We start from the raw sequence: 22,287 nt of genomic DNA, 5'->3' as shown, positions 1-22,287 counted from the left end.
GCAATGCTTTTTCTACTATACTATTAAACATCTTGAGTAACCTTTTATTTATCAGCACTCCAATCCTATAACACAATCGGAGGCTCTTTCTGTATAAGATATAATACATGAAGGGGCAGCTAGGTGGTGCAGTGGATGGAGTGCCACTCCAAATCCAGGCTTAGATAGTCCCTAGCATTGAAGCCCTGGCCAAGTAATTTAACTTTTCTGCCTTATTTTCCTCATCTATAAAATGAGCTGGAAAAGGAAATGGCAAATAGCTCTAGTGTCTTTGCAGAGAAAATCCCAAATGGGGTCTTGAAGAGTCAAACACAACCGAAATGATTTAACAATAAAAATAATATGTGAAAGGAATTTGGGGACAATTATAAAGAGTAAAAAATTCATATTTACATTTATGAATCACTGTTTAGTGCCTCATTATGAGGCATGTTGTTCTACGGGTAAGAATTTTACCTTTTGCTTCTAATGGTAGTAATAACCACCTCCTTTCTCCTATTATGAATGGCATCATGCAAAAAGGTAGCTGATTGCTTGTTCATGAGAATTTGAGCATCATAATCCAAAAGTAGGGCAACTGCCTTGGCATGTCCTTCCCGTGCAGCATAGTGAAGGGCAGTGTTCTTTAGAGGAAAAGAGGACATACGTTACAGTCAACTAAAAATAATTAAACATCAAGTAGTTGTTTGCTTATCTTGCTTTTTAATTAAATTGCTTAGTAGCATTAAATTAACAAATGAGAGCTATCAAATATATCAAAATCTATAAATCTAAAACCAGGAAGAGAAATATAATTGGAAATCCAAGCCCTATTTTTTCCTGAACTTCAAGATATTCTGAATATTTTCTTGCTGGCATTAGTGAGCAGTAAGGGGAGGTTAAGAAAGAAAGAGAGATTTCACTTGGAAAACTGTGGCTCATCTTAAAGAATATTCTGTACAGAACCATTTTCCTAAGCTCATTCTTTCTTGTCTAGTTATATCATTTAAACTTCTCCTCTTCCATTATTTCTTTTTTCCTCATCCCCAGATCCCATATTTGACTTTATTTTTTAAAGGAAGAAACCTTGATACAAGCAGCACATATATACAAACCCCTTCTTCATCTACATGATCTGTACATTTCACATTAGTATCAAGAATGATCTTCATGGTCTGAGTGTATCCTCCCATGGAAGCATGATGAAGTGCGGTCCAACCATTGTAATCGCTGTTAAAAAGAATAATATATACATATAAGGACATGAGATTATACATGAATGTGTGTTATGTGTTAATACATATTTCTATGTACGTGAACATATATGTGCTATTACAAAACAAATATTAAAAGTCTTAGAAGGTATCTTACATGTTATACAGATCTTTTATGAAAAAAATTTATGAACTAATTTTGTTTAAAATTATATACGATGAGAAGGCACAGACAGATTGTAATCTTCATCAAGAGGCATACTTGAAATCAATATGATCATGGATCCATTAAAAAAATCCAGCCTCAAATACCAGCTATGTGGTATGGGATAGTCAGAGTCACTTAACCTCTCAGTCTCAGTTTTTTCACTGGCAAGTACAGATAATAGCATCCATTTCCCAGTAATGTAGTGTAAATAAAATGAGGTATCTTGTAACAAGGCATATTGTTGTTGTTAAGTACTGAATTAAACAAATTATTCCCTACAACAAAGTCTTTCTTTACTACCTCATTACTATATGGTAATGGTATGGGTTCCCTAAGTCCTTTCTAGTGGAATGAGAGCTTTGATAGACCCTACTAACTAGATATGCTTTAACTATGATCTTGGAGATTATATGTCTATAGTCTGACCTCCAGCCCAGGAAAATTTGGTGGAATTCATTTTTCCAAAATCAGCCACTAGATAAATGAATTATTTTTCAGCCAAAGAAACTTAATAAGACTGTTTTGTAAGGGATGAAGTATTTGACTTGGTGCAATCTGATGAGATTATAGATTCATTCTGCTAAGCAGAATAATCCATGTACTAGAAAAGGTAGGAAAAACATTAAGAAAAAGGAACTGAAACCAAAGATAAATAAGGAAATAGAAAGGAAAAAAAACTATTTCAGCATGAATGCAAGTAGCTAGATCCAGAAAAACTGTTTCAGATACTTAATAACATTACAAATGTGACCACAGATTCACCATCAGAGTTCTCAGAAAGATCAAAAGTAGAGAAAAAATGTCCCAATTCTCAAAAAAAAAAAAAAAAGAACAACTAAAGATGAAGCCACTAAATGAAAGAAAAATTAGATTGGCTCCAGTACTTATCAAAACGGTCATAGTCTTGTTGTACTCTGTCCTGTTCAGGCCATAATCATGATATGTTCAATTCTGGGCACCACATTTTAGAAAAGATTTTAATGAACGGGAGGGATTCTCCAAAAGAATATCTGGGATGGGGCTGTTGTTCAGTCTTTTAGGTTGGGTCTTCATTACCCCATGGACCATACCAAGCCATGGGTTGTTTTTGTTTGTTTGTTTGTTTTTTTGCTTTTTTGGGGGGGGGGGTTTGGTTTTTTTTTGGCAAGGATACTGTATCAGTTTGCCATTTCCTTCTCCAGTGAATCAAGCAGATCCTTTTGCCAGGAAATCAGAGCTTCAATGACTTGCCCAGGGTCACTCAGCTAGGAATTGTCTGAGGCTAGATTTTAACTTGTGCCTTTCTAACTCCAAGCCCAATATTCTATGCATTAACTAGATATAAGGTCATAGCTAATATGTTGGTAGTCTAACCTCCAGCCCAGAAAAACTTCGTGGAATTCATTATTCCATGTGTGAGTCTGGAATTGAATTCAGATATGACTCCAAGCCTAGTGCTTTAATCACAGAGCCTCAGCTGTCTCCTTCAAGATGGGGAGGTAATAATTTATTATTCCATATGAAAAAACTGGGGACACTTAGCTTGAAGAAAATAAGACTTGAGTGAAATAGGACAACTATCTCTAAAAATCTGGAAGACTGACTTGTGGAAGAATTAGAATAATTTCCATTATCTAGGAAGAATGTATAGACATAAAACAGAGGTAGATTTCAACTTGATCTGTTATTCTGTATTTTCTATTAGGAAATTTATTCAAAAAGTGGAATGAATTGTCTCAAGAAGTAGTAGGTTCTTCTCCCTGGAGGTCTTCAAGTGGAGATCAGCTGACCCCTTGTACAGATACCATAGAGTAGGGATTTTGTATCTGAAGTCTACTTTTAAATGGGTTTTTTTTCAAAAGTGTGTATCAGTATAATTGGTGTCCTTTATATTCCCTTGGATTTGACTTTATGTGCTTAAAAACATTATTCTGAGGAGCTCATGGATTTCACCCAATTGACAAGACGATCCATAAAAAAGAAAAAGTTTAAGAAACCTTGCTCTAGAGGGAATTCACAGGCAGGTGGGCATTTATTGACTTAGCTTCTGAGGTTCCTGGTAGTGCTGTGATTCTGTGAATTTACAAATGAACAATGAGAGACTCACACAGATTATGTACCTTTTTCATGGTCCCACAATCAGTATGTAATGAAGATAACATTTGAATCCTTGCCTTCAAAGGCAGCACTGTTTCCCTAAGCCATGTTTGTTGATTCTTCTAATAGCATTAACAAGATATCTTTTCCCTATTTTCAAGTAAATATGCACCTACATGGAAATTAATTTAAATATTAGACTGAGTGAATATAAGCAGGGTTCTTACATAATTATATAGTAACATAAATCAGTTGATTTTATTGCATTAGTTTTGTGAATTAGTGAGTAAAATGAATCTGTGAAGGGCTCCACCCCTATATTTTTGTTGAACACAGGAAAAAGAGTGAAATGAAAGATTAGTCTAAACCGAGAAAACAGCCCAACAGAGGAAGCTACCATACTATTCTTTAGCCTATGGACTGCAGAACAATTCCTGACTGAAAATGGCAGAGAAAACCAAGATGCACATAAAGTTTTGTTTGTTTTTTTTTCCACAATGTTGGAGGAAAAGGAAAATAAAAGAAGTAGGATAGGATTGCTACCATAATTTGAAGAGTGATAATAACTGATGACAAGGAAAAAAAACAGAAGTACTGTATTATTTTGCTTCTATTTTATTCTCCTAGAGTGAACTTCGCACTGAAAATAGCAGGATAGAACTGACCACTGAGGACTTGATACTCAAGATAAATAAGCTTTCTTAACAGGACCTCATTGTAGGATGTACATCCTCAGGTACTAAAAAACAGGAATCTGTTGAGTCATTGTCAGGGATCTCTGAATGCCTGGAAAGGGTACCTAAGATTGGAAAAGGGCAAATATCACAATTTTTTTAAAAAGGAAAGAGAATGTAGATTAAGTCAGTGGCAGCAACTTTTTATTGCTTGGAAAAGATCTTGAACAGACCAGTGAAGAGCTGGTTTTTGACTATTTAGAAAAATTAGTGGTGATCACCAAGACATAACATACTATGTTAAGAACTAGTCATGCTACCTACGTAGTGCAGTGGAAAGAGTACCAGGCCTGGAGCCAAAATGACCCAATTTCAAATCCATCCTGGGAAAATCAGCTAACTTTTGCTTTCTTCTTTTTCCTCATCTTCAAAATGGAGATAAAAAGAACATCTAACTCCCAGGGTTGTTGTGAGGACCAAATGAGATAATATTCATAAAATGTTTAGCACAGAATCTAGCACATTTTAAGCTTTATTATAAATGTTAGCTATTATTATGGTGTCATACTAAACTTTATTATCTTTTTTTTTGAGAAGTTTAAAGTAAGTCACTAGATCAGGGAAATGTATTGGCAAATATCTGATATGGACTTATGCTATTTTTGTGGAAAAGATAGAGAGATAGAGACTAGAGTTTTATCACTAGACAATCATGTTCATAGATGGCTTCCACTAATTGATTGGCCAGACTCAAAGAGTTTCCACTAATGGTTCAATGTCATTTTGAAATGTGTCCACAACAATGACTCAAGCATCTGTGGACCCTGTGATAACTAACATTCTACTAATCAACATGGCATGTTCATTAGTTTTGAAGATGAGGGGGAGAGCTAAACTGGGAGAGGTAGCTACAACAATATCATATACAGGAATGAAAATGAAGTCAATATGTCAACAAATATTTATTAAGCAATTACTATGTTTCAGGAACTAGGCTAAGAGCTGAGGATATTTTTTTATTTAAAAAAGTCAAAAGAGTCCATTCTTTCAAGGAATTCATTGTCTAGTTGGGGAGATAGCTTGCAAGCCACTATGTACAAAGAAGTCATGTGTAGGTTAAATTGGAAATTATCAACCAAGGAAAGGCATGAGGAATTGAGGAAAGCTTTCCTATAGATCATTCAAAAAATGAACTTCCCAAATGCAGGATAGATGGTAGTTTGAAAAATAGCTGAGTGATTTAGTTGACTCAATATGAGTCAGCAATATACTATGGCAATCAAAATGAAAATGAAAATTCATACTATGGTAAGAGAAGCAAAGTTTCTAGAAAAAAAGAGGTTATGCAAACCACATCTGGAGCACTGTGTTCAGCTTAGATCACCACAGTTTAAGAAGAACATTAACAAATTGAATAGAATCCAAAGAAGGGCAGTCATGATGGAAAGGGGACTTGAGTCTATTTTGTAGGAGGTTAAATTGATGGAACTTGGGGTATTTTAGCCTGAGCAGAGAAGACTCAAGGAGTTTATGACATCCATCTTCAAGTATATGAAGAGCTACCATATAACACAATTAGTGTTGTTCTGCTTGACCCTAGAAACTCTAATCTGATCAATGGGGAAATTGTTGCTTAGTCATTTTCAGTTTTGTCAGACTCTGTGACCCCTGTTGAGGTTTTCTTGGTAGAGATATTGGAATAGTTTGCCATTTTCTTTTCCATATAATTTAATGGATGAAAAAACTGAGTCAAACAGATTAAAGTGATTTGCTCAGGGTCACATAGCTATTACATGTCTGAGATCAGATTTGAACTTAAGTCTTCCTTATTACAGGCGTGGCACTATGACATCTAGCCGGGGAAAATTACAAAAAGATAAATTTAATAATTAGAGCTATTGAAAAGTAAAATGGGCATCCTTGGGTGGTAGTAAATTTCTTCTTTGAAAATCTTGTAGCAAAGTTTGAATGAACACTTCTCAAGTATGTTACAGTGGATATATAATTTAGCTGTAAGTTGGACTACCCATACATTGAGGTTCTTTCTAATTCTGTGATTACAATATATAGTTGTAAATTTAAAGACATACTTAAAAAGGGCAATGCACTAGAATAGAAAGATTACTGGGCTGGAAGTCAAAATACCCAAGTTCTGTTAAGAGCAGCTAAGGGACTCAATGGATAGAGTGCTGGGCCTGGAATCAGGGATACCTGAGTTCAAATCCAGCCTCAAGCACTTATTAGCTATGTTAATTCTGGAAAGTTTCAACTTTATTTGCTTCAATTTCCTTATCTGTAAAATGAAATAGAGAAGGAAATAATAAGCCACTTCAGTATCTTTGCCAAGAAAACACCAGATGGGGTCATGTAGTGTTGGATATGACTGAAAGGACTGAATAACAACATCAAAAGTGCTGTTAAACTGATTCTGTGATCCTAGGAAAGTAAGTGAACTTCAGATTTCCACTCTATAAAACTAGAGACAGTAGTAAATAATGCAACTCTCTCCGTTGTGAGATTAAAAAAAAAAATAAAATATACTATGCCCTAAAGTCATAAGCTCTAAATTACTTTAAATGTCAGCTTTTTGGATAAAGAATACAATTTGTTATCTGGAAAATGCTTTGTTGGTAAGCCAAAAAGAACATTTAAAATTTTCTATTAACATGTTCTGACCTGAGAAATAGGGCACCTTTTTTCAAGAGAAACTTGACTACTTTATCATGTCCATTTTTTGCTGCCAAGTGTAATGGAGTCATTCCATTCTGGTCACCTTCATTCAAAAGTCTTGTATCAGTCATGTCACGAATGAGTCTTTGACAGGTGTTTATACGGCCAAAACTTAAAGGAAAAAAATAATTATTTAGCATAGCTCTTTAGAGGTAAATAGATCATTTAAAGAAAGAAAGAGAAAGAGAGAGAGAGAGAAAGAGAGAGAGAGAAAGAGAGAGAGAGAGAGAGAGAGAAATAGAGAGAGATTAAGATCACAGATTCACACATGTATAAAGACATATCTCAACTGCACATATAAATGTATAAACAAATGTGGGCAGATATGTATATATGCACATATGCTATAACTTACTTGGCTGCAAAATGCAAGGGTGACTTGTTATCTTTGCTTTTGCTACCAATGGAAACATTCAAACAAAGCAAGTTATTTACAGAAAGAGCTACACCTTGTCTGCATGCATAATGGAGAGGAGTACACCCATCAATGTCTTCATCCATTACAAGATTTTCAATATGTTTCATCTGTTGGAAAAGAAATATTTTAAATATCACAACAAAAATTTTTTTACCAATGTTTTTACCTCAAAAAGATGGCAAATCAAAACTGAATCCACTATTTCTTCCTATGTAATTTAAAATACTGAACTTATAATATGTTTTGAAATATTATACTATACCACATTCTCATTTACATATTTCCTTTGAGAAAAGATTTACATTTATTTTCTTGTTTATTATTTCTGAGAATGGGTCTCCCTATGTTACTCAGGTTGGAATTTCAGTGGTCAGTCAGAAATCTGATCCCACTGCTGATCAACACAAAAGCTTGACCTGATCTACTTCGAACCTCGGTCAGTTCATTAGTTTATAATAAACTTAAAGACAACTCAGAGCTCCTCCATCCCCACCTCAAGGACTGAGGATCGATTTAATGTGAATATCCAACTAGCTTAATATATTGCAACTCAGGCGGCAGCTGGGTAGCTCAGTGGAATGAGAGTCAGGCCTAGAGATGGGAGGTCCTAGGTTCAAATCTGGCCTCAGCCACTTCCCAGCTGTGTGACCCTGGGCAAGTCACTTGACCCCCCATTGCCTACCCTTACCACTCTTCTGCCTTGGAGTCAATACACAGTATTGACTCTAAGATGGAAGGTAAGGGTTTATATATATATTTCAGCTCAGCACACCAGAATTCAAGGGCTCCATCAGTTTCAGAACACTCAGTATCAGGGATTGTAGTCAGGTTCCACTATATCCAGTAAAAAATGTGTGTGTGTGTATGTGTGTGTGTGTGTGTGTGTGTGTTGTTGTTGTTGTTGTTGTTGTTGTTGTGAGGAAGGCTATTATTTAGTTATTAGCTTAGTATTAGTATTAGACTTGGCAGGAATGGCTGGAGAATTCCACATGGAATGGGGAAGCAGGAAGTGGCTTGCACTCTCTGTGTAGGACTCCACGGTGGTTGGGACAAGTAGTAACTGATTCCCTGGAAGACCCCAGAACTAGTGGAGTTGCACCCTGACTCCCTGGGATCCTGGAGTGTGGTGAAGGTTGGAAGCAGAGGACATCTATCCTACACAACAGCACTGAGTAGGGAGTGATCTGCGATCTAGTGGACAGCTTGCAGGCTCCTCTCCCTACTGGGCTACTTTGGACCATCAGTTCTGGAGGAGCTGGTTCCTAGCATCCTGAAAACATCTCTGGACTCTACTGTGAGGATTCCCACTCCAGGACTGTTATTCTCTGGGCCCTGCCCGGCTAAGGTCTTAGTTTAGTGTAGATAAATCCCTCCTTTGACCTTGTGGTTTGCCCTTAGCTTGTAAGTATAGAATCCCTTATTCTGATCCTTTATTATTGTTTCTCTCAATTAAACTGTTATAAACCTTGCCTTTACTTGCTGGCTTCCATAGGCCTAGTCTTGATACTGCATAGTGGCAGTTGGGCCCAACTGCCACCTCAGTAGTAGTCACCTCCTTGGCAGTAAAACCTGGTCTCCCTACCTTGTTTTGGTCCTGTCATCTGTCATCTGTCATTCCTGTCTCTCTCACCCCAGTGTGAACCCACAAATAATAATAGTTAACATCCCTGGTAACCCTCCATTACAGTTTGTGTGTTTGTATAAAATAATGATGTGTTGAATTTCACATATAATGATAGGCTATAGATTCCTGAAAGACTATAATCTAAGCTGTTTTTTTTTCTAGTATAATTGATAGATTTGTGCTAATATCCTTGCTGGTTATGTTGATATGTTCATTTTATAACACTTTGCAACAGTTCTATGTGATTACATACAAAAATAAATAAATAAAAGCTTTTGCTATGTACCTGCAGAAACTCTTGTTTCAAATTTTTTAGTCCATAAGGCTGTAAGACAGTTAAATGTAAAAAGTTTCGCCCATAAAGATCCTTTATTTCTACATTTGCTCCTGGATAAACATGAATAAAAACACAAATTATGTTCATTAATTTTAAAATGTAGCAATACTAAAGAAATATCAAAGCACAGTCTTTGCAATTTACCTATATTTATGCAAAGCTAAAAAAAACATTATGGAAAATCCCCAACATGCTGAAAATGCTATGCCATCATCCCCACTCACCTTCCTACTACCCAATAGAGAATATAGGAACACATGTACAAGAATAACCAAGGTAAGAAGACATGGCTATTGTTGATCTACACTGGAAGAAACCAAAAAGTCATCAAAAAGGCTTCAGGTTGATTTCAGAATTATAGGTAGTAAAACTTTTTTTCTTTTCTACTAATAGTTTATCTTTCCAATCTTTATCTTTTTAGAAGGCTCAACCAAACAGATTTAAATAAGATTTACTTGGCATCACATTTGAAAAAAAAGAAAAACAAACAGATCAGGGTAGTTCAAAAGAACCAACCTTGAGAATTTCCTCACTTTACCTTTAGAAAGTAATAAATTCACTACGTTCCATGATGCAGAACTAGTTGCTAGTAGAAGTGGAGAACGACCTTCCAAATCAATACTGTCAATATTTGCTCCCTAAAGCAAAATTTATAGAAATCAACATGTAGTTTACCAATGAAATAATTTACTCTTAAAATATGTAAATAGTAAAGAAGAGTCAGATATATTTAGGAAAAAAAAAGAAAAAGTAGAACAATATAAAACTGTTGGCACTGCAAAAAATTAGTTTCTAAATATGTCCCTTTGTTTTTATGGTAGCAGATGAAACACCAAATCATTATTTCAAAAATTCAGTCAAATAAAATTGCTCTATTTTTTTCTCCTTGAGTTCTGAGCAGATTGCTATTTGTCACTGTTATCCCATATTCTCTATGAGTTTAGCATCAATTTTAATTTCACTTTTCTGAGTCAATCATATCTTGATTAATTATTGATTATAATAATAGCAATGACATTAAATTTTTTTTGTCTTAAAAAGTGCTTTTTCCTCACAAGAATCCTGTGAGGTAAGACAAAATATTATTTTTCCACTTTAATAGATGAAGAGCTTAAAATTAAAAAGTTTAAAAAATTGCTTATAATTAATATCCTTAGTAGCATCCAGGATTCCAACCCAGTATGAGTTGAAATCTAACATACTTTATACTATGCCATGTTTCCTTGCATACGAAAAATGAAATTTTTCTTGACATCTATCTCTAAGGCCAGAGAACACTCACATGAATTTTAGTCATTCTTATACACAGTCTATGGTGGCCATCTTGCTAATTCTCTTACCCCATTCTGTCTCTCATCTTGGTGCCTTTACATAGACTGACTCCTCTGCATTCTTTTCACCCCTTCACTTCTGAGGGTCTAATTTCCATCACAATTTAGCTCAAATAGTATCTATTTTCCTGATACCTCTAGATGTCAGTGCAATTTCTCTGAATTTTTTTTGTATTTCTTGCATAGTTAGTTGTATATATGTTATTTCCTCCAAAAATATATACATTTCTTGAATTCAGAAACTTTTAATTTCATCTCTGGATCTTTCATGCTAAGCTCAATGCCAGGTATATAGCAAGTGTTTAAAGCAGTGATTCCCAAAGTGGGCCCCTGGTGGGTGCTGCAGCAATCCAGGGAGGGGGAGCGGTGATGGCCACAGGTGCATTTATCTTTTCTATTAATTGCTATTAAAATTTAAAAAATAATTTCCAGGGGGCTAAGTAATATTTTTTTCTGTAAAGGGGGTGGTAGGCCAAAAAAGCTTGGGAACCACTGGTTTAAAATCAATATTTTCTATTCTACACTGTGGACACAACATTTGGGATAACAAGATACTGAAGTTCACATTAAAAGTGATACATTTCTGAGTGGTCAAGTATACATTAAATTGCTTGAAATATGGTTATGAATATTTTAATTTCATTTTGACCCAATTTCTTCTTACTCTATCCCCATCTGTTCTCATTCCATTCCCCAGATAGTAAGAAATAGTTGTGCACACAGAGAATGGCAACACTGTCTACCAGAAAAAAGAAACTAGGGGGCAGCTGGGTAGCTCAGTGGAGTGAGAGCCAGGCCTAGAGACGGGAGGTCCTAGGTTCAAAGCTGGCCTCAGCCACTTCCCAGCTGTGTGACCCTGGGCAAGTCACTTGACCCCCATTGCCCACCCTTACCAATCTTCTACCTATGAGACAATACACCGAAGTGCAAGGGTTTAAAAAACAAAAACAAACAAACAAACAAAAAAACAAAAAAGAAACTAATTGAGAAAATTCGTAGGGCCTGAAACTTAAAGATATGAAAGAATTTAAAGACAGTGGCAGTAAGAGTACCATGCCTGGAGTCAGGAAGACTCATTTTCATGAATTCATATACAGCCAAAGACATTTACTAGTTTTATAACACTGGGAAAGTCATTTAATCATGTTTGCCTCAGTTTCCTCATTTGTAAAATGAGCTAGAAAAGAAAATAGCAAACCACTCCAGTACCTTCACCAAGAAAACCCCAAATGGGGACACAAAGAGTTGAACACAACCAAAAAATTATTGAACCACAATTGTGGTGAGGAAAACCTGAGAGAACCCAAGAACTAAGCTCTGGCAGAATTCTCCCAATAAGGATGGAGGGCACCTGAGAGACGCAGAGCATCAATCAACATTTATTAAACACTATGTTCCAGATACTTATGTTAAGCCCTAAGGGTTCAAATAATATGCAACCACAAGTCAATATGTTCAAGATTACATTCTAAAGGAGAAGACAGTGTTAAATATATGGCACATATAAGATGTGAATGAAAAGATGAAAAGCAACCTAAGTGGAGAAGATACTTTAAGCTGAAAGGGCCACCAAAGGCTTCTATCACAGCTATCATCAAACAGTATCAACTCAAGGGGAAATGTCACTGATACAATTCTTCCTCAGAGGGCTCTTGATTTCTGCTTCCAGGCAAGCTTAGTTTTGGATGTACCATTCTTTAAGCCTTATCTGATCTTGGCATAGCTCACCAAACCACTGCTTCATCTGTACCCTTGCTCCCTACTATTCAAAAATTTAATAAGGAACTTGCACCAGATCTGATTTCCCTCTCTTGGTACTAATACACAACTATATGATCAAACAGTCTAAAATTACCTGCCATCAAAAAGCCTATTTCCATTTTTCTTGCACTTGAATGTATGTGTGAATCAAAATTACTACTACCTGTTACTCTAACCGTTCCTTCACTTTAAATGTATTGGAAATTCCTAGGATTTCTACTCATTTAAGCCAAGGTTAACATAAGTCTTTCTTCGAATAAGTTCCTAGTTCAATCCACTCGACAAACATTTGTTAAATATCTACCATGTGCCAGCCATTGTGAGAAGCTACAGGATACAAAGGCAAAAATTAAACAGACTATGTCCTCATGACCTTTCATTCTAGTTGAGAGATATGATGTATGATTGTAGAACTGAACTAAAACAAAGTAAATTACATATACAGCTTAGCTTCAGGAAAGTAACATGGGAACCAATCTTCTAAGGTCAGAGTAGACAAAGGAAAATTATCATATGCAGGAACATCAGGAATATTTGCCTGAAAAATTTCAGCGAGTTTTCTACAAAAATTAGAGCCCTTAAATGTAGCATTTTAGTCTGATAAAAGTAGATACCTTCTAAAAATACTGAGTAAATACATAATAGTTTCTTACCTTTTCTACCATATATGAAAAGCAATGCCAGTTACCTGAAGCTTACTGAAATTTCTTTCTTTGGGAAATTGAAAATAATGTTAAATATATTATTACTGTTGTAATTTGAAATTTAGATGTTTATCTGTAAGTGAATGATAACTATGTAATTTCAATTATTACAAGTAATGATGTACAAACTCAGCAGTTGCATGCTTACCATCGAAATTAAATATTCAGCCAGTTCATGGTGATCAAATAATGCCACTCTATAAAAAGTGAAAAAAAATCATATAGATTATTTTGAAATGCTTAAATTGAATCCTCCATGAAATGGAATTAATTTATCCTCTTGAAGTTTCTAACAAAAATCTTTTTTTTAAACTGTTTCCTTACATTGAAAATGCAGGTTGCAAAAGGAGTAACCACTCAAAGATTCCATTCTAATGCTGCTCATAACAGAAGATTTGATCTGCTCTGTTTTTCTGACCTATTCTAGTTATTCATTCCTCCTTAGGTAGCTTAGCTGGCCTCCATTTCTAGTTGCTCACCAAATTGGCACCAAATTTAGTCTCATCAACCTATTGATTTTAGTCAGATCCACTGAAACCCAGAACTCTCAAAATCACATGGCCCATCAACCTCAGACTCCCTAGGAGTAAGGATTACAAACAAAATCTTATGAAATTAATACATATTGTATAATGTACCCTGTGTGTTAAGGCTTTGGTAAAGGGATTATACTATTTTCATCCTGATTTTAGCCTCATCTAGACACTTTCCAGCTTATCAATATCTTTCTTAAAATATGGTGCCTGAACTGAATACATTAATGGGTATATGATATGACCACAGTAAAGTGGGAATATCAGCTCCTTAGTCTTGGACACCACCTCTTTTTCAGAAAAACTGTTCTCTAGCCACATATATTTCCCATATTATACTTGTGAAATCACTTTTTAAAACCATATCATGGGGAAGTTAGGTGCCTCAGTGGATAGAGAACCAGACCTGGAGATAGAACATCCTGAGTTCAGATCTAGAGTCAGACACTGCCTAGTTGTGTGACTCTGACAAAGTCACTTTAACCCTAATTACCTCGCCCTTACTGCTCTTCTGCCTTGGAACCAATACTTTGTATTGATTCCAAGATGAAAGGTAAAGGTTAAAAAAAAGTATTATACCCTCATATCCCTTATCAACTCCCAATTTGCTAATGAGAACTACAAATTCCCCATTAACCATTTTTGGTTTGTCTTTGCATTTTGAAGACACTCTCCTTTACAGAGTAGACAGAACCTAAATCAGAGTTGTCTTTCTCCACATTCTGAAGCTCAGAAAGGTTATGTTTTATGTTTATGTTCCCCTCAGCTCAGGAGTCTTCTCTCTGAAGTCACCTACAATTTACATATTTCCTGTACATATTTTCTATGTACATAGAGAGAAGGGAGGGAGAGGTGCATTTAGATAGCAGATACTGTGCTAAGTGCTCCATAAGTATAAAATCATTTGACCCTCACAATAATCTTGAGAGGTAAGGGCTATAATTATCCCCATTTTACAGATGAAGAAACTGAGTACAATATAGGTTAAGTGACTTGCCCAGGAGCACATTGCTATTAAGTATCTGAGGCCAGGTTTGTAACTCTAGACCAGTGATTCCCAAAGTGGGCGCCACTGCCCCCATGGGTGCCACAGCGATCCAGGGGTGAGGTGATGGCCACAGGTGCTTTTGGGGGCAGTGAATAACTGTAAGGGGGCAGTGATAGTATGTGACAGGGGGCGCTAAGTAATATTTTTTTCTGGAAAGGGGGCAGTAGGCCAAAAAAGTTTGGGAACCACTGCTCTAGACCCAGTACTTTATCCACTGTGTCACTTAGCTTCCATTGCTGAATATACAGGTATCCCTTCCACATTGAAGGCTGGGTTGTAGCACCCAACAATCTGAAAAATATGTGCAAATATTTTTGGCCCTCCCTTTGTACCAGAGAAGAAGTCTGATTTTTTTTCTCTCTTTTTAAAATGTTTTTGTGAATTACAAAACTTTTTAACTTATCTCTACATGTGTATCCTTTATCATCTGCTAGCTCTCAAATTCTTTTTGCAAATTTTAACTTTTTATGTATTTTAAATTTAAAAACAAAACTGTATATTAATGATATTAAAAGATAAAAATTTTTTACATTATACAATGCTCTACACATATTTATGCATTTTTGAGTTTCTAAACTTTTTCTATGACATCTGCTGGCATTTGCATGTCATCCATAACTACCACAAAACTCCCACAAAATACTCATTTAATTTCTTGTAACAACCCATAGTATATCAAAACTCTGCAATGGGGAAAATCATGATGTGGAAGGAATACTTGTATATTGTCTTCCCCAATGGAAAATAAACCCCCTTAGGAGCAGGTACTATTTTTGCTTTTCTTTGAATGCACAGTGATTAACAAATAAACCACACTTAATAAATGTTTGCTAACTTGACTTAAATAAATTTTCCCACGGCCACATATCACTGAACAGTGTTAGAGGAGAGATTTAAATCCTTGCCTTCCCATCAGGTCCAACTCTCTAACCACTAAGCCATTTTGTCTCTCAACATTACATTTTGTACCATGAAAAATTTAAAAACAAGCACCTAAAGTCATTTATAATGGAAAAGACAAAGGGTCTAGTTTGCTATCAGTAAATGTTAAGTATATCTATACTATCAGGTAGAAAGAAAATAAACACTTATTCAATTTACTTACAATGATCCCCATGATTACCATTTCTGCCATTGAATGTGGGGAAAATTCCCATGAAAGAAAGATCTCCATTATGTGAATGGTTTTAAATTAATAAAGACATTGGGAGATCTGTTAATATTTTATAGTTAAAGAGATGGTACAGGTTAATGGTTGCCTTCTTTTGTGTCTAAGGAATATATAGTTCACCTGAATGCACTCACTAGTGTCAAAATCTCTATGGTTTTTGCCACTAGACTGTCACTAGACTCTTCTCTCTTGTGAAAACCTATTTAACATCCTGCTTTGATTCCAGAGAGAAATAGTAGCTTTAATTGGGTAATTAGGAAGAACCTCAATTCTCCATAGAACTGTTGAACACATGCTGCTTTTGCATAATCTTTTTTGTAATAAGGTGAACCTGAAAAAGCAAAAGTACAAAGACTATGGAACAATAACTCATAGAAGAGGAAAAAATTCTTCTCACCTGTGAAGTAATGTCTCATTATTTCCATCTACTGAATTAATAATGTCATTATTGCCAGAATAAGAGGATATCATCAGTTTAACAATCTCTATTGCTCCTTGAGTGGCAGCAAAATGAAGAGCAGTGCATTTCCCAGTCTATGAACAGGAATGTAAAAAAAAATAAAAGTTTGTTGTAGAAGGCAAGACAATGATTCAAGACCAGTTCAGTGGCCTCCATTTCTAGATCACAACAAGAAATTCATTTGGGCTTAAATCTTAGCTGTGGTTTTTGAGGCACTTGTCCTCAAAGTTGAGGAATTTGCTTTGTGTGGAATGGCCTCAAACTCTCATGAACTGAGACTGTAAAAATTAGAATCTTAGAAAGAAAGGTATAATTCATATCTAGGTTCCCACACAATATAATGGTATTTATTAACATATCCTGCATGATAATCATCCAGAATATACTCAAAAACTTCCATGAGGAGGGACTTCTTATTTAATCAGATAATCCATTCCACTACTGGACATTCCTAATTGGAAACCATTTAATATTGGACTGATATCTGACTCAATATCATCTGCCTACTTTGCTTATCTCTATCTTCAGGATCAAAAGAAAAAAATCTTTTTTTTACATTATGGCAATTGAAATGTTGGAATATCACTATTATATAATTATATTATCATATTTGGATTCTCTTAGTCTTCTATTCTTTAAACTAAACATCCATAGTTCCTTCAAAGATCTCTTTTTTGAAATGTTTTTCAAACCCATCCTAATTCATCTGTCTTTGCATCCACTATTATTTTTCCCCAGATCTGTCATTTTGGTATTGTGTGGATTTCCTGGTGAAAAACATCCTTCCTTCCCTCTTTTCCACCCTCTCAACTTTTCTTATTACCTCAATTACTGTAGATCAGCAACTCTTCTTCCATTTAATCTCAGAACACTCGTCAAGGCACTAGAACATTAAGTAACTGGCCTAAAATGATCTAGTCAGTATTTATCATAGGTAAGACTTGAGCCCAGGCAGTTCTAATTCCAAAGTAAACATTCTATCCATTATACCAGTGATGGCAAACTACAGCCTGAGGGCCAGATGTGGCCCCGGAAATGTTCTATCAGGCTGCAGGACATTATTCCTAATCTGACAAATACAATGAGTAGGATACAATATAATGAAATTTTGAAAGAGTTGCCTTAGAAACAGACTGACAGATGAGCATTTCCTTTCCTTTGGCCCCCTCTTTAACAAGTTTGCCCATCACTGTATTATTATACCATACTATTTCCATTTAAAACCTTCTTAAATTGAGATATCTAGAATAGTACTCGGTACTGTAATTTGGTTTGATTTTGTTTCGAATATTATTTCCCTTGATCTACACATAAAGCTTCAATTAGCACATTCTAAGACATAATTTTTAAAATTATAACAAATATCTTCATTATTCACAATGAAAACAGATTGAACTGACAAGTTTGCTAGAGCCAATTAATTTTGAAATCTCTTTCTACTTTTCTTTGCCACATAACATCATGTCATCCCAACTGTTATATTTCTTCTACTATACCCATTATTTAGAAGCTATTATGTATTTCAAGTGTGTGTTTTTATTATACAAGATAAAAGCTCAACTTTTGACTTTGTTCTGCTTTGCTTATTATCTGTTTAGTGCTGTATCAATTTATTCTTTATTCAATGGTCACGGAGCCATTAAAAACACTTGGGAAAACAATTTATAAATGTATACATATATAAACACACACATACATACATGCATGCACATAAACACACACAACAAACAAATACAACCATGACAAAAAGTATGAAAAATTACCTCCTCTAGATTAATCTCTGCTCCATTATCCAAGCATATTTTAATCATTTCTAAATCACCACTTTGAACAGCAAAATGGAGAGGACTTGAATTTTTATTATTGATGAAATTCATTTGAAATTGCCTGGAAATTCCTTGTTCTTCACCTTCAAAAAAAAGTAAAATGAATATTACTTAAAAGTAGTCTGTAATGTCACAGAACAAGAAACCTGAGAATTAACTCTCACCTAACTGTACCAATAAGTATTGTCAACAAATAATAAGAGTTGAAAAATCCATTAAAGGAAACATAAGTTACTGGTGTCTACTACATAAATGCCTTTACTTACCAAACTTTAAAAGTAATTCTAGGCATTTCTTGGCACCTGAAAATGTAGCTATGTGCACTGGATAACATCCAAATTTGTTTTTTCTACATACTTTTGCCCCATGATGCATCTGAAAAAAATCCAGAATGAGGTCAAATAAGATAATGCCTACTAGGAAAGTAGTGGCAATAGAAGATAATTTTTGCCTGTCCTCTCACAGTGCTTGGTACTTTAGGTTCAAGTGCAATAGCTAGATTCAATGCTAAATGAAAAACATATTAGAAAAATTTCAGGAGACCATATAAAAACAATTAAAGAGATAATTATTAAGGGAAGACATAGTTAGTTGACTCAGTGGATTGAGAGCCAGGCCTAGAGATGCTCCGGAGGTCCTGTGTTCAAATCTGGCCTCAGATATTTGTTACCTGTGTGACCTTGGGCAAATCACTTAATATCCATTGCCTAACCCTAAACATTTTTTCTGCCATAGAACCAATACACACTAAGATGGATAGTAGGGTTTTTTAAAAAAAGACAATTCTGGGAACTAGAGTGGGATCTGGCAGCATTATAATCAATAATCAGAAGAAATAAATAAGATAAAGATAAGAATATCAATTCAGACTTGGAGGGAATAGATCTTGACACTAGCAAAATAAAGTCAACTTCTAATAAAATCATTATTCTGTTTTTTGAAAAAATAAAAACTCTTACCTCAACTCTAAATCTTTCTCATTTTTATACAAAAGAATATTATTCTCAAAGAAGGTCCTAATTCAACATATTTATTAAAAAAATAGAACATTCTAGTCAATAGGCTAGAGTTGTTGACAAGTTACAGAAGTCCTTTCATGGAGAAATCTAACATTTATGCAATCATTTTCATTTACCCCTTTTCCACAATATATTTAACATAGATTATTAGCAAATTAATTTTTTCAATATTATTAACTTCATTTCATAATTTCACTCACCAGTGAGGAAGAATTAATTAGTTTAAAAGTGGTCTTCAGGAGAAAGGAAGAAAGAAACCCTGAGACTAGATTATCCATAGAGTGGCTTTTGTGACCCTGAATATGAAATCAGTCATATCCCAGGCAAGGTAAAGGTAATTTATCAATTTAGGAATTTGTCAATATTTCTTTTAAAATATGACATCTACAAATTTACAAGAATAAGAAACATTCTCCAAAATGAAAAAATATTAAAGAATATGACCATTAATAATTAGAGATATGAAATTCTCACAACTCTGTGGTACCATTTCCTACATATCAGATTGATTTAGATGACAAAAAGGAAAAATGACAATTGTTGAGGTGAAGAATATGGGAAAATAGATTATAATATGACCTAGTCCAACCACTCTGGAAAGCAATTTGGAGCTATTCTTGAAAATCTATTATCTGGTGATAATACCACTAAGTCTTTACCCTAATGAGATCAAAGAAAGAGAGAAAGGACCTAAATGTATAAAATACTTATAGCATCTCTTTTTGTGGTGGCAAAAAAAATGGAAATTAAGGGGATGCCCATCAATTAGGGAATGGCTGGAAAAGTTATGACATTTGGATATAAAAGAATATAATTGTGCTGAAAACAATGATAAAAGATAAAGTCTCAGGAAAACCTGGGAAAACTTGTATTAACTGATGGTAACATGAAGAGAACCAAAACAATGTCTACAATAACAGCAATAGTGTAAAGATAATCAACACTGAGGATTCTGGGAAGATGGAGGCTTAGATAGAGCAAAACCTCAGACCTCCATACCCTTCCTCACCCAGCTAGAAAACAAAGTGGTGCTGTGAGAGGAAAGAAAACCATATCTAACAATAGGATAGAGCTGGGGGATACTACTGCTGGATAGCTCAAGAGGTACACCAAGAAAAAAAGGCCTGAATTCCTGACTGTTGGGTTCAAGGGTAGGGAAGAAGGAGAATCTCAAGACCCCTCCTTAACATATTGTGAGGAGTCTCCAGTGGCTCCTGGAATCTCTGGGTGGGCAAACCCACTAGTCTGGAGAGAAAGCCTTGCTGGCGCTGGGGTCAGGGCATTGAATATAGAAACAGGGAGGCAGCTAGAGGAAAAATGCAGAGAGGCCACCCAAGATGCAGAGAAAACTCTCCATATTGCCTCCCCCCCCCCACCCTTCTCTTGAGGTTTTAGCCTCAGGACACATCAAGCCAAACATATCAATCCCACCCTGGCTTAATCCCATCAGTAAGATAGATAAGAAGTCTATATAAGGCTGGGAAAATCCAACCCCCTCCCCCATAGATTGCAGAAAATATAGATACAAACTACTATTACCAGCTGGGGAAGATCTTACATCAAAACACATTAAAACCATCTGCTTAATTTAATCAGCCAGCAGAGCAGAGAAGGCACAAGAGGGAAAGAAGGAAGAGATATGAGTAAACAACATAAAAAGAAAAAAAGAAATTACAATTGACAGCTTCCTTCCAGGAAATGAACTAACAGCAAATGAAATAGAAGAAGAACAAGGAACCCCAAGGAAAACCAAAGAAACTCCAACAAACTGGACACAGGCTTTGGAAGATCTCAAAATTCGATTAACTCAAGAACTCAAAAAACAATGAAGAGAGGCTGAAGTCAATTGGAAAAAGGAAATACATGAACTAAAACAGGAAAATAGTATCTTGAAATCCAAAACTGACCAGCTTGAAAACAAAACAAAGAAGGTGAAAGATGAACTACAAAGAAAATCAGAGCAGAAGGAGAAGGATGACCAAAAAGCAAGGGATGAAATTCAGTCTTTCAAAAGGAGAATCCAGCAACTAGAAGCAAATGACTTCACAAGGCAGCAAGAATATATAAAGCAAAATAAAAAGAATAAAAGAATTAATGGAAATATGAAACACTTCATTGACACAACCACAGATCTGGAAAACAGATCTTGAAGAAACAATTTAAGAATTATTGGTCTACTGGAACATCATGACAAAAGCAAAATCCTGGACATCATCCTAAAGGAAATTAACCAAGAAAACTTCCCGAACATTCTCGAACAAGAGGGAATAGTGGAAATTGAAAGAATCCACAGATCACCTTCTACATTTAATCCACAATTGACAACTCCCAGGAACATTATACCCAAATTCAAAAATTACCAAACCAAGGAAAAAATATTACAAGTTGCTAAGAAGTGATTCAGATACCAGGGAACTCCAGTTAGGATAACACAGGATCTGGCTGCATCTACATTGAAGGACCAGAAGGCATGGAATATAATATTCCAGAAAGCAAGAAAGCTGGGTCTACAAACAAGAATCAACTATCCAGCAAAACTGACTATATTCTTGCAGAGGAAAATATAGTCATTCAACAAAACTGAAGACTTCCAAGCATTCATAAAGAAAAAATCAGACTTAAACAAAGAATTTGCTGCCCTAACACAGAACTCAAGAGAATCACCAAAAGGTAATTAAGAGAGGGGAAATAAAAACAAAAAACCATAACCTTTTCTTTAAGGGACCGAATAAGTTGAAATGATTTGTATACCTATGAGAAACTCTTAAACTTAAACTCTTAACTCTGACCTAAGAGGTAACTCTTAAAAATTGTTATTATCATCAAGGTAGCTAGAAGAAGTATACTCAGAGGGAACAGTGATAAACAGTATAGGATGAAATGTCAAGATATATATACGTACACTTATAGATATATGTATATGTATATGTACATATATAGAGATATATAGATATATATCTCTATATACGTTTATGTATGTATAAATATATATAAAGCTAGAGGTAAAAAAAAGATAATATTAAGAGAAATGGGAAAAGAGACAAAATGGAGTAAATTTATATTCCATAAATAAACATGTGGGGGGAAACATGGGAGAGGACCAAAAACACTGGAAGGGTAAAGAGCTTGGAGAGAAGAAATAATTACTTCATATGTGCATTATAATCTAAGATC

The 22,287-nt window shown here is 35.1% G+C and overlaps 1 protein-coding gene across 1 annotated transcript in view; it reads right to left on the bottom strand.

Moving 5' to 3' along the window:
• TRPA1 (transient receptor potential cation channel subfamily A member 1) overlaps window positions 1–22,287 on the bottom strand; it is a 68,858-nt gene that overhangs the window by 34,539 nt on the left and 12,032 nt on the right. Inside the window, exons 5-14 of the mRNA XM_044657954.1 lie at window positions 18,361–18,469; window positions 18,032–18,177; window positions 16,206–16,342; window positions 13,205–13,253; window positions 9,799–9,898; window positions 9,210–9,310; window positions 7,237–7,406; window positions 6,828–6,992; window positions 1,095–1,209; window positions 457–623 (exon numbers count right to left, since the gene is read on the bottom strand). Of these exons, the coding sequence (XP_044513889.1) occupies window positions 457–623; window positions 1,095–1,209; window positions 6,828–6,992; window positions 7,237–7,406; window positions 9,210–9,310; window positions 9,799–9,898; window positions 13,205–13,253; window positions 16,206–16,342; window positions 18,032–18,177; window positions 18,361–18,469 (1,259 nt within the window). The remainder of the gene's footprint in view (window positions 1–456; window positions 624–1,094; window positions 1,210–6,827; window positions 6,993–7,236; window positions 7,407–9,209; window positions 9,311–9,798; window positions 9,899–13,204; window positions 13,254–16,205; window positions 16,343–18,031; window positions 18,178–18,360; window positions 18,470–22,287) is intronic.

The sequence above is a fragment of the Gracilinanus agilis genome, chromosome 1, assembly GCF_016433145.1.
Source record: "Gracilinanus agilis isolate LMUSP501 chromosome 1, AgileGrace, whole genome shotgun sequence".
Taxonomy (NCBI): Eukaryota; Metazoa; Chordata; class Mammalia; order Didelphimorphia; family Didelphidae; genus Gracilinanus; species Gracilinanus agilis.
Note: the sequence above shows the minus strand (reverse complement) of the source record. Positions and strands in the feature narration are given on the sequence as shown.